The 23,013-nt window shown below is 40.6% G+C and overlaps 1 protein-coding gene across 6 annotated transcripts in view; it reads left to right on the plus strand.

Annotated features, from left to right (window-relative positions):
- Positions 1-23,013, plus strand: part of ADD1 (adducin 1) — a 48,413-nt gene that overhangs the window by 13,271 nt on the left and 12,129 nt on the right. For 3 of the 6 annotated variants that reach the window (XM_079991542.1, XM_079991547.1, XM_079991543.1), the window contains exons 3-13: positions 323-485; positions 919-1,070; positions 5,194-5,274; positions 8,492-8,641; positions 10,583-10,726; positions 10,829-10,927; positions 11,310-11,486; positions 12,574-12,918; positions 15,919-16,020; positions 17,194-17,283; positions 18,032-18,124. In XM_079991542.1, the coding sequence (XP_079847668.1) occupies positions 323-485; positions 919-1,070; positions 5,194-5,274; positions 8,492-8,641; positions 10,583-10,726; positions 10,829-10,927; positions 11,310-11,486; positions 12,574-12,918; positions 15,919-16,020; positions 17,194-17,283; positions 18,032-18,124 (1,596 nt within the window). The remainder of the gene's footprint in view (positions 1-322; positions 486-918; positions 1,071-5,193; positions 5,275-8,491; positions 8,642-10,582; positions 10,727-10,828; positions 10,928-11,309; positions 11,487-12,573; positions 12,919-15,918; positions 16,021-17,193; positions 17,284-18,031; positions 18,125-23,013) is intronic. The other 3 variants (XM_079991544.1, XM_079991545.1, XM_079991546.1) reach the window with 3 other exon arrangements.

The following is a 23,013-nucleotide window of genomic DNA, read 5'->3' on the forward strand; positions in this document are numbered from 1 at the left end:
ACATCACACACCTCACTTCTCACCATGAGAGCACCCGATCCCAGGATGCAGTCAAGCTGCTATGAAGCTACTGGGTTTAAATAACAGTAGTATATGGGACACAGTGTTGACAAGAACTTGTGTGTCTGTCTCTTCTGCCTCAAGACCCTTATTCAGACAGTGCAGCAAAAAGCAGGAGCAGGCTCAATAATTATTCCTAGAGAGATGCTTCTGTCTGTGAGAAGCATTAATGACAAGAGATGTGGAAGGGACGAATTAAGAGAATCCAATTTGCTTGAGGTTCTCCAGTATTTCGGTGTCTAACATGGTATTCTATTGTTAGGCATTTTGTGAAGAATTGGAATCGATGATCCAGGAACAATTTAAGAAAGGAAAGAACCCAACAGGTCTACTGGCTTTACAGCAGATTGCAGATTTCATGACGACAAATGTTCCAAATGTCTACCCAGCAGCACCTCACGGTGGAATGGCTGCCCTTAACATGAGTGAGTTCCAGCAGATATTTTGGGAGTGGATAGGGATTGCAGCTGGTGAATTCAAAGCTAAGAGTGGACTAATCCAAACATGAATGTAAACAGTGCAGTTTTGAAACAACTCTCTTAGTGAGAACTGGCTCTAATTTTGTTTCAAGAATTTATTGTATTAAGATTAGGAAATTAGGAGATTTTGTAATAAGTGCTGGAATGGTTTTGTTATGCTTCAGTGAAAGAGAATAGATGTAGATTTCAGTTTTAAAAGAGAAGTTCCTCATTAAACGGGTGTGGTGCCTTGCATCAGCTGAAAGGATTCAGATTTCATATTGTGAATTGACTTGACTATGGTGTTAGCCTCCTGTTGGAATGAGGGTATGGCCACACCATTTAGACATTGTTATTAAGAGATGTAAATCATATTGGGCATTTCTTTCCCTTTCCCCAGGTCTTGGCATGGTGACCCCTGTGAATGATCTCAGGGGTTCAGATTCAATTGCTTATGACAAGGGTGAGAAACTGTTGAGATGCAAGTTGGCAGCTTTTTACAGACTAGCTGACCTCTTTGGGTGGTCACAGCTTATTTACAATCACATAACAGTGAGTATTAAATCATCTATATCTATATTTCTCCTTTTTATTTGTTGTTTAGGGTAGAATAGGAATAACCAACTTTGGAGGAGTCCAGTCGTTTGAAACAACTTAATTTATTTCATACAACGCTTGATTTTAAAATACCTCATAGCGGTTTACAAAACTTTATCTGGCCCCTAGTGGCCCTTATCAATTTTGGATCTGGGTGTAATAGAAAATTGTCTTCATTTCATTTGCGGGAGATAGGGAAATGGGTTTCTGCATGCAGTTCATATAACTTCGTGTGTTGCTGTATATTTATGTTCTGGAAGGCAAAAGATCATTGCTTCTTGGGGGGGTGGATCTTTCAGAGACCGTTTTTGGCAGTTTAAAAAACTTGTTTTAATTTTGACCTTTATTAACTATTTTATTGTATGTTGTATATTTTTTGTAATCTGTTTAGAAGTTTTATTTACAGTTAAGGGATATAAAAATTATGTTAAAGAAAATTACTTAGTTGGTGAATGTTCTAGCTCCTGGTTCTAAATACTAAGTACTGTACCAGCGATGATTTTACTGCTAGTTGACACCAGTTTTATTAAAAACCATGGGTGACTGTGAAGGGATTGAATTGCTTTAGGTCCTGGAGTTGTGCCCGTAGAATAACCCTAACACCACTTCCCAAAATTAAGAAATTGTCTGTTCATGGTTAAGAGAACAGATGAAATGGTAAAGATGCTATTACTGAAATTCACACCGCAGTTTGGAAATATTGGTTGCCTGCTGATATGTCCCAACTAATTCAATAAAAAGGAGATTTGAAAAGTCTTCATACTAAAATAATATTTTGGAAAAGTTTACCCTTGTTTCCTTAGATAGAAATGAAATTTAATAAACAGTAACAGTATTTATCTTACTATAAGCAATTTTTATGCTCCATTGACAAAGTAGTGGGACATCTACTGTATCTCTTTTAAAATCTAGTATAACTGTTGGAACTTCACATCTTAAGTGAAACCATTTGGCCTGTGTGCTCCAGATGTCTATACTGTGAGTAATTTATTGGCACCCATGTCATTAACGCTTGAGAAGAATGAATAGCATCACAATGAGCTTACTCATGTGCCAAATAAGCATTAAGCTACAGCTGTAGTAAGAATTGAAGTCACTCTTGTATTTTATTATAAAGCTTAATTGTGAAGAGGTTTCCAGACTTCTGATTTTCTCTCGTGGTTTTTCTTAACAGTTGAAGCCCTCCGAACAGTGATGGAGGAGGTGAAAATTGGTGAAAATAGCTTATTCTCCCTGTTCTGTGAGAAGCAAATTTTGCTAGGTTGCCAGCCCTTCCACAAATAGCAGTCCCTACACAAAGACTGCTCTTGATCAAATCATTGTTTTCCCAAATCTGCTGTCTGAATACCAAACATATTAGGATGTGCATGTTTTCAAAAACAGATCTGTCTTACTCACACTTTACATTTTTGTGTGCGTACCTTAGATGTGATTTGTGAAGCAATTCATGGGGAAAGTGTTTGGCACTTTTCCCTTCTTGGGCCTGTCTGCTGGAGCCAGCAACAGAGAGAGATGGAGAGAGGCAGTGTCCCAACTTGAAAGAAACGAGGCTTTGAGAGGAGGCTGCAGTTCAGTTTTGCCTTTCCCACCTTTGACTTCTGGTTGGGCAGACAGAGCATAAGCCTGCAGTCCTTTGCCATATGCTTGGTGCTGTTTGTTGTTGGCTCATCCTCTGGGCCACGTGAGTGACAGACCCACACCCTGCCCTGATCTCAACTAAGCGTAAAATGAAAGAGAGGGGTGTAACACTTCAAAGGTGAAGGCCTCAAGGATTTCCTCGCAGGAGATAACTTTAGAGGATCTGTCACATTCTCCAGTGTCTTTCCTCCCAGGCTATTTCATACTTATATGAAATCACTCCTGTCCATTGCCTGGCGGTGAAAGTCTCCCACCCTGAACACTTAGTTTCCAGGGATATTCCAGGGAATAGATGTTTTTTCAGGGGTATTGCAGAGAGTAGATGTGTATGTTAGAAATGTTCATTTAGTTAGAAGTACTCTTCCTCTTTATTTAAGGCTGGCTAAAAGCCATCTGCTTTGATGGGGGAAGAATGAGCTGGTCCTCTAATTCCAGTTCACAGCTATATTCACCCCCACATTAAGTCTATTGCTGCAGGTGAAGGAAGGAGTTGGGTTGGGCATGTTTTTTGAAACTTAGCCATTACCCCAATTCCTACAAACTGGAAGTGGTCTGCTGAAAAGGCTGTGTGAAATCTCTTAACTAGCCACTTGGCATTGAGGTAGAGAAGAAGATGGAAACTGGGTCACCAGCCTTCATGAATGAAGTTAGAGTTCTCTTGTGTGCAAAGGGTTTTTTCTTCCTGTTCACACCAGTTTTGCTGATTAGATTTGAGACTGCAGGATAAACGTAAATAGTGGCTGCTTTGGGAATGTTCATAGGTTCAAAATTAAGTGACATGTCTATTCTGGACCCTTCTAGAGTCCCTTCACTTCTCATTAGAACTTCATAGGAATTATGAATTGAGTTAAGAGCAGTTCACGTGGATCTCACTGCCCTTCATTCTCAGAGCTGGTAATTGTCATCGTGCTATAGGCATTATGGCCCAGAGATGACAACTTCTATTAGCCAGACCAGTGTGACCAATGGTTAGAGATGATGGGAACTGTAATCTAACATCTGGAAGGCACCAGGTTGGGAAAGTCTGGTCTAAACTCTCATTAATGTTTGTAGTCTGAGTGTGAAAGCATTTGTTCAAACATGTATCGTGAAAACAAAGTACAGTGGTGCCTCGCAAGATGAAATTAATCCGTTCCGTGAGGCTCTTCGTCTAGCGGTTTTTTCGTCTTGCAAAGCAAGCCCATTGACAGCTTAGCGGATTAGCGCTATTAGCGGTTTAGCGGCTTATCAGCGGAACAGCTAATAAGCGGCTTAGGGCTTAGGAAAAGGGGGGGAGGGGAAAAACCCCGCAGGAACTCGCAAGACATTTTCGTCTTGCGAAGCAAGCCCATAGGGAAATTCATTTTGCGAAGCACCTCCAAAACGGAAAACCCTTTCGTCTAGCGGGTTTTCCGTCTTGCGAGGCGTTCGTCTTGCGGGGCACCACTGTATCTGTATTCTTACATGTACTTATGTTCCAAGTTCTCAAGTCCAGGAGGTGGGAAGACAGTCTGTTCTAGATGGGGTTACACTCCCCTGGAAGAAGCAGGTTTGTTGCTTGGGGATACTCCTGGATCCAACATGGTCACTTGAGGCCCTGGTGGCCTCAGTGGCTAGGAGTGGCTATTTCCAGGTACAGCTGGTTCACCAGCTACTGCCCATTTTGGACAGAGGTGTCTTGGACATAGTACTCCGTGCTACATCCAGATTGGATTATTGCAATTCACTCTACATAGGGCAGCCCTTGAACGCTATTCTGAAACCTCAACTGGTGCAAAATGCAGCAACCAGATTACTGGCCAAAGTCGCTTGTAGAATTATTGCAACTCCTGTTCTAAAACAGTTGCATTCAGTGCTAGTTCTTTTCTGGGCCTAATTTCAGGTGCACCCGCTCGTGTTTAAAACCCTAAATGACTAAGGCTCCATATATTTGGAAGACAACCTCCTTCCTTGCAGACATTCCTAGGTGTTAAGATCAGCAAAGGGGGCCCTCTTGCGGTTCTGCCTTTCTCAGAAGTTCACTTGAGGGAGGGGGCCCAGGAGAGATCATTCTCTGTGGCAGACCCTAAGTTATTAACGGACGGCCCTCTGGCCTGCATCTGGCTTCTTTATATGGTTTTTATGCTGTATAATACTGTATAAATGCTGAAGACACATCTCTTTACCCAAGCTCTTTCACATCTAATATATGTGTTGTCAGGGCCCAACCTATTCACCCAACTGTAATCTGTTTAAATTGTTCTAATTGTAACAAGCCCTGAGAGCTGTTGGTGAAGGGCAGGAAATACACTTTTACATCCTACTACTACTATGTGTAATAATGACTTTTTCCAGTGCATCTGAATTATATGCATTTTGCAATTTCTAGATTTTGTCTTTTTTGTAAATCAGTTATTTAAAGTGATGTTTCCTTGTTTTTACATACTCAGTTTTCATTCTTTTTTCTTTGTCTTTTTTGTAGGTCAGAGTAAATTCAGAGCAGGAACACTTTCTCATTGTGCCTTTTGGGCTTCTCTATAGTGAAGTTACTGCATCCAGTCTGGTAAGTGAAAGACTCTTTTGTTCCAACAAATGAGAATCCTGAACATCGGATCACAATACAGCTCCATTTAGATGTGACAGAGCACTATTAAAGGCAATGGAACAAGTTAGTCATTAGTAACTTAAGGCCAGTTGCTATCAATATAATTTGGTCACAACTGACCTTGGATTGGGACTGTAGTATTTAATCACTCCATCTCTTATGTGCAAGGGTATTCTGCCCTTTCTACTTTTAAACTTTTAATCTTATAATCATCCATCTTGTTTGAGCATCCATTTGGACAAATGAACTGCTTATATTAATATATATATTTAAATCAAGATTGGTGGGATAATTTTTCTTATTAATATGAGCTGACTTGACGATGTTTCCTTTTTCCTGTATCTGCAAAATAATAATAATAATGATGATGATGATGATGATGATGTTGAATTTGTAACAAGTTCTTCCCTACAGTCAATTTGCAAGCTATTTCTTTGTGGTATTTATGTAGTCATATCAGTGGGTTGTGCGCCTGTGCAAAGAAGCATCTAAAACTTCTAGCACTTTAGAAAATAGGATCTAGCACTTGTCCCTTCCTTTGAGTGGGCAGACCCCATGTGGCAAGAGCAAGTAAGCACTTTACTACCCTGTAGTCTTCCTTTGACCACTGCCTGAACAGCATCTCACCACCTGTGTTTTTGGGAGGTAAAATTAGTTAAGTAGATAGTTAGGATCACCTCCTTGTAAATTATACTCATTCCTTTTTCTTGTTTGCTGAACACTTGAGATCTAGATGCTGCATCCTTTCCTACGTAGCTCAGGATCCGTCCCCACCCCCATCACAGGAATGGGGAAGTGTGAGAACCCGGTTTCTAAAGTTCTGGAAGTTTTCAAGATGTTAGTTTGCACAGACCAGAACCTGTATATTAGACAGCAAATAAGATCACTCAAAGAGTGCTGGTTTTACTGGTAAATTATTTGTGCTGCATTCACACAGCAGTTCATTACTGGCATTTCTCTAAATGTTAATATACACATTATATTCAGGCTTTCACATTACATACTTTTAGAAATCTAGTGGAACACGGCACAGGTTCAGCATTCATTTCGGTGTTACTTGCTTCCAGAACACAATCAGCTTGCAAGCGTGGAATTTCTGCACTGACTGAGGCCCTGCAGGATGCTCTGCTTTCATTAAGGAAAGGGTTGCAAAGCCTTGTGCCCCCCGTTGCCCCTCCCCTCAACAGGAGAGGCTCTGAAACTGGTTTTCCCTTAAAGTAGGTCAGTTGTGGAGCCTCATCTCCCCCCCCCCCCACCAAGGATTGCCCGCTCCCCATAACAGCTGTGATCCTGCAAGATAATAGGGGTGAGGTTCCACTAGTGGCTTTTCTCAGCTACCCATCCCAGGGATCAACTGCAATCCTGCAGGTTCTGGGTGATGCACCAGAAGCTGTTTCCTTAAAAGATAGCTGCTTGTGGGGCATCAACACACACAACTGCTCAACAGTTGGGTTGAATTGGGGTGTGTGGGTGTGATACTGCACAGAGAGCTTTCCCTTTTGATCACGCATACCCCAGCAATGATACCTCTGCTCATCAGCTGTTGAGCAGAGGTAGAATCCTGATTATTTTTACCTACCTTTCACACTGCATTACCTGCCGGCTTGAATGAAATTTAGTGCAATATGGTGGTATGCGGGGTGTATTTATCTCCCTCCTATAGATCTTGTTCTGTGTATGTGCGCTGTAGAAGCTTCAGCAAAGCAGTTAAGCTCTTCAACACAAAACAGCTGTTCTTAGCAGAGTTGTTTTACTTGGCACATACATTCTATATACAGGTTACACAAAGGCGTTTCTCTCTCTGGTCCCAGAGAGGGTTCTGTACTTCAAAGTCCTTTTGAACCAAAGTCCGTTAGCAAGTTCTAAGTTCAGTTGTTCGGAGACCTGAACAACTTGACTGAATTCTCTGAGTTCTGAAGTCTGGCAGTTCTCCAACTTCTTCTCAGATGATCTCTTCAAAAAGTCTTCACACAAAAACACAGTTCCAGCAGATAGCCTTCAAGTCCTGCAATCTCTTACCACGACTCTCACTGTGGACCCTCACTGTGTGCAGTAACCTGAGCCTTTTCATACACGAACTTACTTGCCAAATGTCCAGTAACATGCATGAGAGAGGAACCAGATTCATCCAGGTGCATTGTGGGGCATGAGCCAGCATCACCAACTCATGTGAATTTAACTCAATAAACACTTTCCTTAACATACAGGTACTGCAGTGCGAGAAGAACATTAGGAGGTCAGGACAGAAGCACTAATGCAATACACACCCCATGCGTGAATGCAGCCTAAGACATGGTTTTTTAAACATTTCTTTTTTAAAAAAATAAACTTTCCAATAGTGTTAATATGAAAATGGTAAGAACTCCTAAAAAGTTGCAAAATCCTTCTAATGTTGAATTGCACAAATGTTTGAGGTGTTATGAATGACATTTTAATCCTGCTTTCAACATGATTACTGTTCTTTTCATCATCAAATAAAAGAATATGTGAAAACCTATAAAGATGCAAATAATTCTGAAAAGCATATTATCTGTCTGTAAAGTCTCCAGTTGGCTGTAGTCATTCCATGGATCTTGAGCCTCTTAAAAACCCCCTCTAATCTTAACAAACCTTTCTACAAGCTCAGCACAGCCACTCAGATATATTGAGAGAATGTGGTGATTTTTCATTATCTGGGCCCAAATATTTTGACGATTAAAATTAGGTGTTCGTTTTCCTCCCCCACATTCCACCATAATACAGAACTATGCTTGCAATGCAAAATATTTCTAATGTATTTGTGTAAACACCTTCGAAGAGTAGCATAAAATAAACCCCTGTAAAAGCCTTTTCAGTGGGAGTGAGGGGCACTCCCCCCCCCGCCGTTTTCCCCATAAGAAGAGAAACTGCCAGCAGCATCTCCCTGCTGCTTTCACCCCTTGTGAAAGCCCAATGCAAAAGGAAAGAAGCCCCTTGCCCCCCCTCCTGGGGGTACTTGCCAGAGTGGGTAGGGTGCTCTGGTGAGCGACTGATCAACTGATTTGTTCCTCTCCTTATTTGATGTGACTGCTGCTTTTGTATCCATCTTATATTTGCTTTCATTGAGGGGGGGGTGTTTGAAAATACTGAGCCTGTTTCTCTCCTGCGATAGGACGGTAGGCTCATTTCTAGAATTAATGCTATTTTATGTTACCAGGTTAAAATAAATATTCAAGGTGATGTTGTTGATCGTGGAAGCACTAATTTGGGAGTTAATCAGGCTGGCTTCACATTGCACTCGGCTATTTATGCAGCTCGACCTGACATTAAGTGCATCGTTCATATTCACACGCCGGCAGGAGCAGCGGTAAGAAGTTCCTTCTTCCTCTAGTGGTGGGGAAATTTCATGTAAAGTACAGTGGTGCCCCGCAAGACGAACGCCTCGCAAGACGGAAAACCCGCTAGACGAAAGGGTTTTCCGTTTTGGAGGTGCTTCGCAAAACGAATTTCCTATGGGCTTGCTTCGCAAGACGAAAATGTCTTGCGAGTTCCTGCGGGTTTTTTCCCCTCCCCCCCTTTTTCTAAGCCGCTTATCAGCTGATCCGCTAAGCCGCTTATCAGCTGATCCGCTAAGCCGCTTATCAGCTGATCTGCTAAGCCCCTAAGCCGCTAATAGCGCTAATCCGCTAAGCCGCTAATGGGCTTGCTTCGCAAGACGAAAAAACCACAAGATGAAGAGACTCGCGGAACGGATTCTTTTCGTCTTGCGAGGCACCACTGTACTGCACTGCACCAGTCCAGGAGGAGAAAGAACACATGGGGTACTTATTTCCCAATCCAGAAAAGTAGGGGCATTGAGGGGTAGAAATTACAAAGCTTTTTAAAATACAGAAAATATACCCTAAATGTATCTAAGAGAAAGAAATTTTCATATTTAAAATTCTTTGCATTTACTCTGGAGATAAACTTGAAAGCACTGTGTAGGAAGGTCAAGACGGCATCACCCAGCATAGGACACTGTGTCTTCTTGGTCAGTCTTGGGTGGGAAGAACACAACAGCCTTCTAGAAAAAATTGACACATTTGCTTCATCTGATGGGGCCTTTGGAAGTTGTGTTCTGCAGAGGACTATGCACCCCAAAAGAATCTGTCTTAGAGGATTAATGAAATTAGGGTTTACATCCTGGGATGCATTTGTTTTTGACATTCCTATGCTAGCTGTCCTCTTCTATTTGAGGAGAGAAATGGAAAATCTATACCAGGGGTGGCCAACTCCCAAGAGACTGTGATCTACTCACAGAGTTAAAAACTGGTATTGAACTACCCCCTTTTTTGGGGTTCAGGTCAAAGCTGTTGAACTTTTTTTTTTTTTAGGAAGGAGGAAAGCCCATTTTTTGGGGGTTTGGGGATCTACCAGTGATCTACCGCAGACATTCAGTGATCTGGTAGATCACGATCTACCTGTTGGACATGTCTGATCTATACTAACTGCTTAATTTCTGTTATTCAGGAGGGCAGGTATGCTGCCCTGTATCTTACCAACTTTCTGTAGGTCGGTAAATGGAGTTGTCTGCTTACATCATTAAGTAGAACAGAGTCTCTCTGTGTGTTCTGTCTACCACAGATATGTTTTATTCCATTAGGACAAGGGTGAGGAACCACTTTGGGGCAGAGGGCCAGATCCAGAAGTGGCCAGCCCTTTGCAGGTCTCATTGGCAGGTGTATGTAGCTGCACAGCTAACATAGCAGGTGCACATGTAAGGTGTGGAACCTGATCCCTATCCAAGTCAGCATGGCTTGAAATTGGTGCCCCTTTCTTGTAATAGACAAAGTTTTGATCTTATTTTATCTGAGGAACTAGCTCCTGTCTATTTCCTACTTCCTCTCTCTGCTTCACTGTGCATGGGCCTACAAAGTTTGCGGTATTTCTATTTCATCCCAATGGAGGTTCTTCAGTTTCATATTTTGCCTCCTTAGGTCAGGTTTTGTTCATTTTTAGAGTTTGTCTAAGGCAGGCATGGGGAACTTTGACCCTCCAGATTTTGTTAACTGCAACTCCCATCAACCCTAGTAAGTATGGCCAATAGCAAGGGGTGTTTGGAGTTGTAGTTCTTTAACGTCTGGAGGGCCAAAGATTCCCCAAACCTGGTTTAGGGGTTGATGAGAGGAGTGCCTCTTCTGGCAGTGAAATTTGGAGACTGCCTTCCTAGCCCTGAAGGAAGGGCCTTTCTCCATACTGTCATCCTTCTGCCAAGAATTTGTTTTTCTTCGTAAATGTCTATTTATGAAACCTGTTGTCATCTTCTTAGGTGTCAGCAATGAAAAGTGGTCTCTTGCCAATCTCTCCAGAGGCACTGTCCCTTGGGGAAGTAACCTATCATGATTACCATGGAATTCTTGTAGATGAGGAGGAGAAAGTGTTGATTCAGAAGAATCTGGGCCCCAAAAGCAAGGTCAGTGTCCAAACATCATCTAAGGCGCAAAAGGCAAGCAGAAAGTCTGTTTTGTTTTTCTTCTTACTTGTCAACACTTTCTTTCTTTATCTCCTCTCCAAGGTTCTCATACTCAGAAATCATGGTTTGGTATCAGTTGGAGAAAGCGTGGAAGAGGCTTTCTACTATATTCATAATTTGGTTGTTGCTTGTGAGATCCAAGTAAGCATGCTAAATTGTTTTTTATTTTTTAATCTCATTTTTTATTTATTTATCTTCATCAATTTTAAAAAACTCAGGCTGGTAATGCGTATAGCAGATAGTGTAATGAAAAGATTTATTTGCTGAAACTATATGGCAGGTTTTTATTTTAGCACTGTAAGTGAATGGTAGTGTTGAATTAAATTTATTGGATTAGTAGTTTTATCTTTAAAACCCGGCCAGATGTGGCATATAAAAAAAATAAATATTATTGCTATTATTAAATGGCACTTTGATTAGAGACATTGTAATGAAACATTTAGCATAATTATTGATTAGACATTGAAATATGTTTGATTTATTCAATATCACAGAAACTTTTATCTGTTTTGATTACTTTAAGGTACGTACTCTGGCCAGTGCAGGGGGGGCAGACAACTTAGTGCTCTTGGACCCTGGAAAATACAAGGCTAAGTCTCGTGGTCATGAGCCTCTAGCAGGGGAGGGGACAGCACCTTACCTCAAATGGCAGACTGGAGAGCAGGAATTTGAAGCTCTTATGCGAATGCTTGATAATTTGGTAAGAGAAAATCTACTATTCAACTGATTTTTAGCATCAGAAAGATCTTGTAACATATGCTAATGGTCTCAAGGGTTTCATTTCTGTTTAGACAATGTACATAATTAAAGGACAAATAAGTTTAGGAAGAAAAGCACTTTCTGAGAATGCCAGGAGTAGGTTGTGAAGCTCCATTTCCAATGGCAGCTGCCAAGAGGCTCGTCCTTAACTGTACTGTACCCTGATCTCCTTTATAGCAAGAACAAAACAAAATTGCTGTAGACTTGCAGTAATTCAGCATTATTATTATTTATGGGTTTTTAAAATGTCTAACACACCCTTCAAACAATATTCGAGGGTGATTATGTAAAAACAGAACAGAAACAAAGCAATATAATTCTAAAAGAGAAAAAAATAAACCAGATTAAATTTAAACAACTAAAAAGCTTCAACAAATAAGGTTTTCTCCTGTTTCTGAAATGGCATTAGCATACACACCAGGTGAACTTCCCTAGTGGGAGGATTCAGTAATGCACACTGGTGATGGTATGCAAGTAGATAATAATTAGAGGGTCACCACCAAAGAGGCCCTTTTCCGTGGTAGCCCCCTACTGCACCTCAGGTGACAGGGGCATCTGGAGAAGAGTTTCTACTGAAGGTGGGCAGGCACAAGTGTTCTTTAACGGAGTCTGATAGTCCCAGCCCTCCTCCTGATCTGTTTTTTTCAATTGGCATCGCCCAGTTTACAAGTGGTCACTTGGATGCCTTGTGTTTTTACATCATAGAAGAGAAGAACTGAGACTTGGACATATGTTCTAGTTCATATTTATTACTCTTAATTGCAAACTGTACTTGTTTCGTTCAAAGGAGCTTTGGACTGACATAATACTGATTCACTCATGGGCATGCCAATATAATTAAAGTGCTTCAAAGCATGTTTCGTAATTTGATGTATTTGTGTGAACTCAGATCACCAAAATGGCAAAGATACTCAAGGGCAGAACTTGGCATGCATGTATAAATGTTTCCATAATGGCTGTCAGTAAATTTGTTTAACGGGTAGGTTTTGAGGCCATGTTGACAGTGTTCTGCTATGGTGTTTCCTTAGGGTTACAGAACTGGCTACCCCTATCGATGCCCTGCTTTGAGAGAGAAATCTAAAAAATATAGTGACGTGGAAATCCCTGCTAGTGTCACGGGGTATTCTTTTGCTAGCGATGGGGACTCGGGCACTTGTTCTCCTCTGCGGCATAGTTTTCAGAAACAGCAGCGAGAGAAGACAAGGTGGCTGAATTCTGGCCGAGGAGATGATGCTTCTGAAGAAGGGCAGAATGGCGGCAGCCCCAAGTCGAAGACTAAGGTGTGGACGAACATTACACACGATCACGTGAAACCCTTGCTGCAGTCTCTCTCGTCCGGTGTCTGCGTGCCAAGCTGTATTACCAACTGCTTGGTCTGTGCCTACCTTACTGTTCATAGTTAGATGATGTAGAGCAACTTTGGGTGGCAGGCACTGTGAGGCTTTGGGAATAAAATACAACATTAACTCCTCCCTCTTTCCTGTCTAATCTGGCTTCACTTGAAACATTCCTTTCTAATATGCTCTAGTAATGCAATTTAGACCTGCGTTCTCATTGCAATTTGAATGGAAGGGTGCAGAGAGCTATACATTTAAGACTGCTAAGCCAGCAATAAATGAACAAGCCAATGTCTTATTGGTTCTGTTTTATATATTCAAGTTACTTAAATGGTTTTTTATCAGAGAAGTTTTGGTCGTACTTTCTGGGAAATATCCTAGTTAAAACTTAAAGTAAATTAGTTTTTTAATTTTTGTCTAAATTATGAACACTTCTCAACACAGAAATTAGCTGGTCTACGAATCTGTATCCAGGCTGCCTTTTCATAATTTGTGGTATTTGTTTTAAGTACTTGGCCAATTACCACATTTTAGTTAAATCTGTGGGTCTTGATTTGGATCATACTGAAGTGCCTTTTATCTGATCTGTGGATTACCAAAAATGACGAGAGTTTTAACCCCACAGGCTTTATTTCCTCTTAAGCCCTTTTGCTTCCTAACAAATTGACCTCTTTTGCTGCTCTCCCCACTATGCTTCTGTCTGTCCTAAAGCCTCCCAGTGTTCACAGCCTTCTGCATGAATTGTTGCATGTAAGTAGATGGCCATAATTTGAAAATCTTTCCTCTAGTACCAGCTGGGTGTGGCATGACTAAAGTGCAGCTCAGGCAACCACCAGGCACTGTTCGGGGAAACTTCGTTTAACATTGCTGTTTACAAAGTTAAAATATGCACTTCAGTCTTGACTTAAAGGTTTTCAAATGCTATCGTGTGGATAGCTGTTTGGAAATGCTTATTGTGATAGTGTATACTATTCTATTCTAAAATCCAGATTTTGTGCATGATGCCGGCTTTAAAGTGGCTGATTGATACATAGCTGACAATGTAGGAACTTGAGACAAGAACATAGAGTCCTTCATAGCCATTCTAGTACAGATCAGTGTCGAGCATGAAAAATCATATTGTTCAAAAGTTGTTAACTTTCTCCTCTTCTCCTTTGAATACTTTCATTTGCTGTCAGTGGAAAACCCCCTAAATCTTGGTTGCTTTTTTCTCCCTTTCAGAATGATTAATGGGGAATGTAGTTGCTCTTAGTCAAGGTAGTGCCATCTAAAAATCCACGGAGAAAATGGAATCCAAAGGAGAGATTCTTTGTGTGGTGACTCCCTCCCCTTTTGCTATCCTATATCTAGTACTGTCAAACCCTTCTTTTATTCTAGAAAGAGTTAGTGGCCTATGTTGTAAAAATATTGATGAGAGTTTGTGTGTTTTGAACACATGTAATGAAGTGAATATCTGAAATAAGTATAAAATGAAAGAATCACTTGAAACCATAAGCTTGTTTTAATATTTTGCTAGAACAATGTAATCTTACTCGGTTTGTGTATTTGATTTTTAATGCTCTTAAATATTTTTAAAGTACCAGTTATACTAAGGTTCTTAATACTGTTGTTAAATATCTTTAATAAAAACCTGGAGTTATTTTTATGTGAAAAGATAAGAATCAGTGAGTATCCATAGCTCCATGTTCATTCCATCTTTTTACTTCATACTTGCAAAACATTTTTTTAAATTCTGTTGCTTTTTTTAAGAGTTCTATTTCTGGCTATCTTTCGTCTTAAAATTATTTGGGGGGAATAGCATCTTTAAACGGGTTTGTTTCAATGTTCAGTACATTTTCTGTGCAATAATTGGTGTATAATTTATGAGACTGAGCGTTTAAAAGATCGTTGTGGCACAAAGTTGCCTTCCAACATACTAAATGTACTGGCCATATGAAACAACCTTCTGTAAAGAAATCATGGAAGTGCTTTGTGTATGGGTTTTTATTTTTTGTAATCTTTGAATCTGTAAGCTTTATACAAAATATTTTGACATCACCAAACTCCTTTCTTAGGCTGATCCATCTATTTGCCTGTGCAAAAACAATTCTGAAAACTACATTGAGTTTTGTTTTGAATCCAAACTTTGGTGATGCCCACTCTTTCCTCATAGTACAGAATCGTTCACTCAACCTGGTTATTGACATCACACTGCTTTTCATATTCCTGTCATCTTGTGCTTTCTGTTGGCTTTGATGTGTCTAAATATCAGGGAAGTGAATCAATGATGTGGAAATTAAAAGACAGTCGAGGAAGTTTGGCATTGTTAATAGATTTATATTTTAATGGCTCAGTCCTGTACTGAGCCTCCATCTGCACTATACATTTAAAGCAGTATCATGCCACTTTAAACAGCTATGGTTTCTCCCAAAGAATCCTGGGAACTTGAGTTTGTTACAATTTCCAGAGTGCTTTAACAGTCAATCACTTTCCCCAGGGAACTCTGTAAACTGCAGCTCTGGAAGGGGGAATAGGTGGCCTCTAACAACTCATAGCACCCTTAGCAAACTACATTTCCCATGATTCTTTGGAGGAAGCCATAACTGTTGAAAGTGGTATGATACAGCTTTAAATGTGTAGTGCAGATGGGGCCTGAGTACGGTTAGACTTGCTTCCAGGAAACAGCCTTCTGTGGTTAATACAAATAGCAAAGTAACATTTTTTAGCTAGTTCACATTTCTTGGAGTATTGTTAAGTTAATATAGACAATCAGAAAAATCAACAAGATCTTTTGACGCATTTTTCAGGATCTTGTGGTATACTTCATTCCTTTTCATATTTAGTTTTTTGAAATATTTGCTCTGAATTACAAAAAACCAGCTTAACAGCTGTTTCAAAGCTGAGAGATGGTTATGTCTTTACAAATACTGGAATGCAGTCATTGATTCATTTCTCGGTTCTGTATATGCATGATTTACTGTGCTGTAAACTTGCTTCTATGAATGTTCTAGCCATTACTGCAATTTTGATTTTATGTAATTGTTCTTGATATTACAGTGGACTAAAGAGGATGGACATAGAACTGCCACCTCTGCTGTCCAAAATCTATTTGTTCCATTGAACACTAACCCAAAGGAAGTCCAAGAAATGAGGAACAAGGTTTGTACTGGCAATCTATCTGTAATCTCTGGATGTTTTTTTATAGTCCACATTGAAAGTACGCCTATATCATAGCTGAAATCTCAAGAGAATCAAAAATAAAGACAAAATGCCTTAAAAATATGAGTGCTAATTAGACGAAACATTTCTCCTATGTGGGATTTGACTTTTCAGTTTGTAATAAGTTACTTACAGGCCATGTTTGCTAAACAGTCTCATATCCCTTTCCTCAAGTTGGCAAGAACTGGTCAGAATAGCACAGCGGCTGTTGGTGTAAGCCAGCCTTTCTTAATCTAGTCCCCCACTGGTAGTTTGGATTGTTGACCATTAGCTAGGGCTGATGTTGCAGTCCAAAACCTCTGGAGGGCTCCAGGTTGGGAAGGCTGGCATATATTAAGTGTGCCAAATATATTGCTTAGATAGTGATTGGTTTTTCAAACAATCCCCTCCCTCCCACGCCCTATTCATGTATTCATACATCCCTTGGCTTTCCAAGTCAACACTGATTACTTTTGAATGCATATTTAAGAAGCTAACCATGTTGCTGTTCACACTGTCCCTAAAGTCATAATTTTGCATTTTAGAAAGGTAGGTAGATATTATGTCTGTGCACTATTTCTAAGAATTGATCTTTGGAATTTTTGATACAATTTGCTTATTGTTGTGGGTGTAGCAATGAACATACTCCCTTGCATTGCTCATAAGATTTTCTTTTGCAAAACAAGAACAATGCATTCAAACTAAGCCTATGGAAAGAAAGAAATCTGCCAATTTGCAGTCACAAAATTTGGGGTTTAGTGCAGGATCCTAGAGGCTGTTTAGTCATTCTGGCCACATGACCCAGAAAATGGTCTGCAGCAAACGCCATCTCCCTTGGCCTGTAGCGAGATGAGTGCCACACTCTATAGTCAAGTTTGACTGGACTTAACTGTCCAGGGGTACTCTTTACCTTTTACCCCTGGAAGCTTTTGAGAGACTGATGCTTGTGGTCCCAAACGTGTAATAAAATATAAAATAGTATCCTGCAGTGGTAATTGATGGAACTGATACCGTATATATCCAAACCAACTTGACCGAGGTTCATATGCAGGCGCTCATATTGTGGTGCACACAGGCAGGTGAGTTACGTTCTCTCTGTTATTCATATGCAATTAATGTATTTATCGTTTACAGATCCGAGAGCAAAACCTGCAAGACATTAAAACTGCTGGCCCACAGTCACAGGTTCTTTCTGGGGTTGTTGTGGACAGGAGCCTCGTTCAGGTGAGCACATAGCCTGCTTAAAATACAAACTTAGAGTTACTTTATAGTACATTCCTGCTGTCACCTAATGTATCACTATGAAATTATTCTTTAATCGGCAGAAGTTAACTGTTTATAAGGTAAGTTTTAGAGGTAACATTTTGCTGTCTTTGCAACCATGTTTAGGTCAGAAACTCAGTGGGAAGCATGTTATTAGCAAGTATACTGCCTTTGGTGCTGGTTGCAGTGCATGAGAGACACCAAGGCTGCTTCTCTGTGGGCTAAAAACCCACTCTTGACTAGTCAGACTTTGTGTCACAGCTGTATTGAAAAAGCTGCTGAGTCCAAAGCCATTATTGCTACAGTACATTTAGTCAGCAATGAACTCTTCATTGCAAACTTTCTTTTTAGGACATACTCATTTGAAGATATTGTCTTACCTTTATTGTTTTTAAATAGGTATAATGTATGCTTTTTCAGAGAAAGCATAGAACCAAATGACTTCACTCAGTAGATTTTAGAGATGCAAAAGCTAGCCCAGTTATTTTTTTTTTTATTGTACTTTTATGCAGTTTGACTAGTCATCATCATGGCCAGGGAATTTTTCAAGTTGGGGTTAGTGTATTGGTGCATGTTGCTTCATTGCCATTGCTTCTGTATCACAATTTACTGTTTTTCTGCATGATATTTATCCCATGCCATAATGCTTTAAGCTGATGATCTAAAGCCCGAGCTTGGTTTGCTCTGTTCACTCAATTTACTGTTGCAGGATGCTCCCCTCTCAGACTGTACGGAAACAATTGAAGGGCTCGATCCCACAGAGCAGGCCTTTAATCCCGCTAAATCTGTCTCTGTTAGAAAGGTACTTACTGCCATGTCATAACTGCTCTAAGTTCTGTTGTTTACCTTTCACTTCTACCTCTTTCTTGCCCTGGGTTGTAGCTTATATTTCTTTGTAAATGTTAAAAAGGTTATACGATTCTACAAATTATGCATGTGTTTATGTTTGATACATTAAAAAAAAATTTTTTTTAAGAAATAAGGTCAGTCTTATTCCTTTTATGATCATGGATAGCATATGGAAAATTGTACGGTTCTCAGTGTAGTTTTGTTTATGCATGGTCTTTGTTAAGTAACCTGGTTACATCAGTGTAATACCCAAAATATCCACAGGCTTAGCCAAAAATTAAAGGAGCACAAATATGTAAAGCATGATTGTAGCTGTTTTCATGTAATGGGTGTTGTATATGGATGAATCTCAAATGGTACTGCCTCTGAAGATTGAGCCGTTTGTTGGCTTCCTAAAGTCGTTTTACAGATTGTACTGGCCAAATTTTGCATGAGAACCCATGTCTCTGAAATTGTGAAAAATCATAAAATGTAACATGGCGGTAAGCTTTAAAGTAGTCTCGTTTCTGGCATGTAACCATATGGGACAATCTTCTACAAACACACCCCTATATTAGGTAGTCCAGTTACAGTGAAAGGGCCTGCATCACATCAGACATTGACACATATATGAATCAGCCCTAAGTTACTCTTCTCAAACTAATAGCATCACTTTGGTCATTTCTGATGTGGCCCTGTTGTGTTCTTCTTCTCTGCTACATGAATGTGGAGAAAGGGAAATATTAGGCCTTACTGCTTAAATTTCTCTCCACAGAGTTTACACTCATGTGCATATATACCTGCCAATCTGGGATAACATTTGTTGCATCATAAAGTAGACTGTATTGCATGAAGACTTACCATTTTTTTGTCTTTAAGGTGTCTGGTGCCACAAGAGTAGATCATACTAGAAACTGAAAAATAAAAGCAGTCAGTTCCATGCATTAGTTGTACCTTATTTGTCAGCTTTTCAGATATTTTCATGATTCTGTTAGTTTGTATTTGCATAGAATATTATGAAGGACAGTTGAATTGTAAAGTATTAGTTAGCCTTGTTCTTCTTCTTGCAGTGGAGTCAAGGGCTGCTTGCTTTGGGATAGTTTTATGCTACAGCTTGATAGCAGTCTGCTAATTTAAGAAGCAGGCATAATTTTTTGAGGACATCTTGAGCCATACACTAATTTCACAGAATTTCTAGAGGCCTTCCACATGCTAGGAGAGTGTCAATTAGAGCATTCAGCAAAGTGAAGTGGACCTCTGTGTCAGCCACCGGCTACAAGATGGCTTGTTTCTTCTCCAGACACAGAAATGCCCTTGACAGCCTTCTCTGTGTGCTTTTCAAACTCTGCTCCTGTTCTGCATGCTAAAAAGAGGCACACAAATAAGGTCCCTGGTGGCCCTAAACTAGCCTTGGCAACTCTGAACGCCCAAATTGCTGTACCACACACAGAATAGAATCTTTTTCACAGAGCCGATCTGCTGTCCTAAGGCTCTCTGTAGCAACCCAATCCTCAATGGTTGCAACTGACAGCCTGGAGATTGAGAAGTTCCTCAGGTTTCGGCAGCCAGAGGAAGTCCCATGCACCATTCGGGTGGCCAGATATCTCTAGAATTTGCCAGTCCACCTGGGTGGCATTCCTGAGATAGTGTGAGAAGGATCAGCAACTGAACACCACAGGATTTACACAGCTTCTCTCATTCCTACAAGATGGACTCTGCATAGATCTTCAGCCTAATAGCCTCTGCAGAATCCTCAGGGCTTTCTAAATGTTCCAGCAAACCTATCAGCTCTGGCATCCTCCATTTTTATAGGGAGCAACTCTCCTTAGTCCACCTGTCCAGCAAAGATCTGGGATCTCAACAAAGTGCTTCTAGCACTCCAGAAACCACAGTTGAATCACTGAAGCGTTCCATATTGTGTCTCTGAAAGTGATATTTTGGCTCTGATTGTTATGACACAGGGTACTGAGCTCTGACATACTTCAGCTGGCTAAACATCTCCACGTTTCACAAAGAAAAGTGTGGTGGGCTCCTATCAGAGAGATGTTGTTTGCAGATGACTCAGTCTTGACAGTGCACTCTGAGGAAATGCTACTCGTCAACCATTTTGTCCATTTGGTCTTGTCATCAGCCTGACAAAGACCAACATTTTTGCTCAGGAGGCAACAAGCACTCCACATGTCAGCATTGGTAACCAAACGCCTAAGGTGGTAGACAATTTTGTCTACCTGGGCTCCACCATAACCAGTAACCTTTCCATCAACACTGAGCTGGACAAACGTATTGGTAAGGCAGCTATGACAATGGCTTGCCTCTCCAAAAGGGTATGGAGAATGTGATGCTAATGACCAATGCCAAGATGGTCTGCCAGGCTTGTGTGTTGAGCTTTATGGGCAACATGCAGTGGGACAGGAAGATTTGGACATCACATGGCAGGACAGAGTCTCAAACAAAGATGTGCTCTCCTAAGGCCACATTCACAACCTGTTTGCACTTCTGTCTCAGTGACATCTGGACTGACTTGGTCATATCCACAGAATGGAAAATGGCAGGAATCCACAAGAACGTGCTCTATTGGAATCGGACTTCAGACACTAGACCTGTTACAAAGTTGTCCGCAAATGTGACATGAAGGCTGGCAACCTTAACCCCGCTGTGTGGGAATACCTTGCAGGCAATGTCATTGCCCAGAGGCAGACAGGTAGTATATCCACAGCAGCGACTGCTGGGAGGAGAGCAGAGAGAAGAAACATCATGCTGCACCTATAGCAGCGAAACCAAAGACATGACTTTCCTGTATCAGTCTCTGATACAGCCACAGCAGGCGCTGTAACTCTCCAGTGGTTTACCCCCGGAGGTTCATTCTTCCATTGCCTCCCAAGAAAAATGGATGCCAGCAATTATAAAAACTTAATTTTATTTATGCCTTGATAATTTTATTACGTTTACAGTTTTAAAAAAGTTGTTTGTATTACAACTTTTTTGTTCTTTTATGTAAAATGCTTATAGTTGGGTTAAAAACAGCAACCAAGTCTTGCTAAATATGGACCAGCATCCTGTTCTCACAGTGGCTGACCAGATAGATGCCTTTGAGAAGTTGGCATGTAGGACCAAGAGCAAAGCATTTTCCCCTGCTAGGGTTTCCAGCAACTTATATTCAGAATCATACAACCTCTAACCATGGAGGCAGAGTGTAACTAACCATCATGTCTCGTGGCCATTAATAAAAGCCATCCAAGTTGCTGGCCATCACTACCTCCTGCTGGGGCATGTTCCATAGTTTCAACTATGTGCTGCGTGAAGAAGTACTCTTGTTTCTGGGTCCCAAATCCTCCAACCTTGTTTCATTGGATGTTCTTGAGTTCTAGTGTTACGAGAGAGGGAGAAAAACTTCTCTAGCCACTTGCTCCATGCCACGTGTAACTTCATACCCTACTATCATGTCACCTCTTGCTTGTTTTCTCTCTAAGCTGACCACACTCCCCGCCTTTCTTCATACACAATTTGCTTCACCCCCTTGATCATTTTGGCTGCCCTTTTCTGAACCCTTTCCACCTCTACAATATCCCTTTTGAGGTGATGTGACCAGAACTGTACACAGTATTCCTAATTCTGTTTTATGATATTGATGGATTTGTTATTAGTTCCTTTTCTAATGATCCATAGCATGGAATTCTCCTTTTTCACAGCTGCTTCACACTGGGTCAACGTCTTCCTCAAGCTCTCCCCTACAACCCCAGGGTCACCTTCCTGGTCAGTCACTGCCAGTTCAGTCCCCATGAGGATATATGTGGAATTTTCTGGCATTACTTTGCATCTTTTTACATCTCTTCAGACTTGGCCATTGACTTTTTAGAGTTTTTAAAGGTTCATTGATGAAGCCAGTACATTGTCCCAACATTGGCCTACAGCTTACAAGCATTTCACTGTATAACCTGGCTGAGCTAATTGGTCTTATCCCAAGATGAACTGGCCAGTTAGCAGTGCTTCATTAATAGTAGTATTGCTCAATATAGTTGACTGCCTTTTCTAGCCTACCTTTTCCCCCCAGTTGATATTTTTATTAAAGTTTTCTTGGTTTACAAAGGTATGTGCAATGTCTCTTTTCTAGCCTACTTAAAAAGTAACTTTTCATATGTGAAATCCACAGAAAAAGAATAGCAGAACATAGTAAGAAATTTGTTTAAAAGGATGAAACTGAATATGAATTTCCGAGCACAATTCAAAATGTTGGTGCTGACCTTTAAAGCCCTGAACGGCCTCGGTCCTGTATACCTGAAGGAGTGTCTCCACCCCCATCATCCAGCCCAGACATTGAGATCCAGCGCTGAGGGCCTTCTGGCGGTTCCCTCATTGCAAGAAGTGAGGTTACAGGGAACCAGAAAGAGAGGGCCTTCTCGGTAGTGGCTCCCACCCTGTGGAACACCCTCCCTTCAGATGTGAAGGAAATAAGCAGCTATCCTATCTTTAAAAGACATCTGAAGGCAGCCCTGTTTAGGGAAGTTTTTAATATTTAATCCTGTATTGTTTTTAACACTCGATTGGGAGCTGCCCAGAGTGGCTGGGTTGTATGTAATCATAATTTATAAAAATAAAGGTTGGGTTAGTTATTAGTATTGTAGAATAGGGTTACATCTGTTGAGTGACAAAGTGTAACTTCAAATATTGAAATAAAATAAAATATTAAAAGTGACAAAAATATAGTTGACTGCCATAGGAAGTGTCTCAGAATTAGAGCATCCTCTGATATCTGACTCCTTTGACAGTTTATTTTCCCTCTCCTGCTCATCCACCTTTTTTACTGCTGGAATCTAAGCTCAGGGAACAGACATTGGAGTTCTCTACTGGTCAACAAGAGCATCA

This window comes from Podarcis cretensis (genome assembly GCF_951804945.1).
Source record: "Podarcis cretensis genome assembly, chromosome: 9".
In the NCBI taxonomy this organism is placed as follows: Eukaryota; Metazoa; Chordata; class Lepidosauria; order Squamata; family Lacertidae; genus Podarcis; species Podarcis cretensis.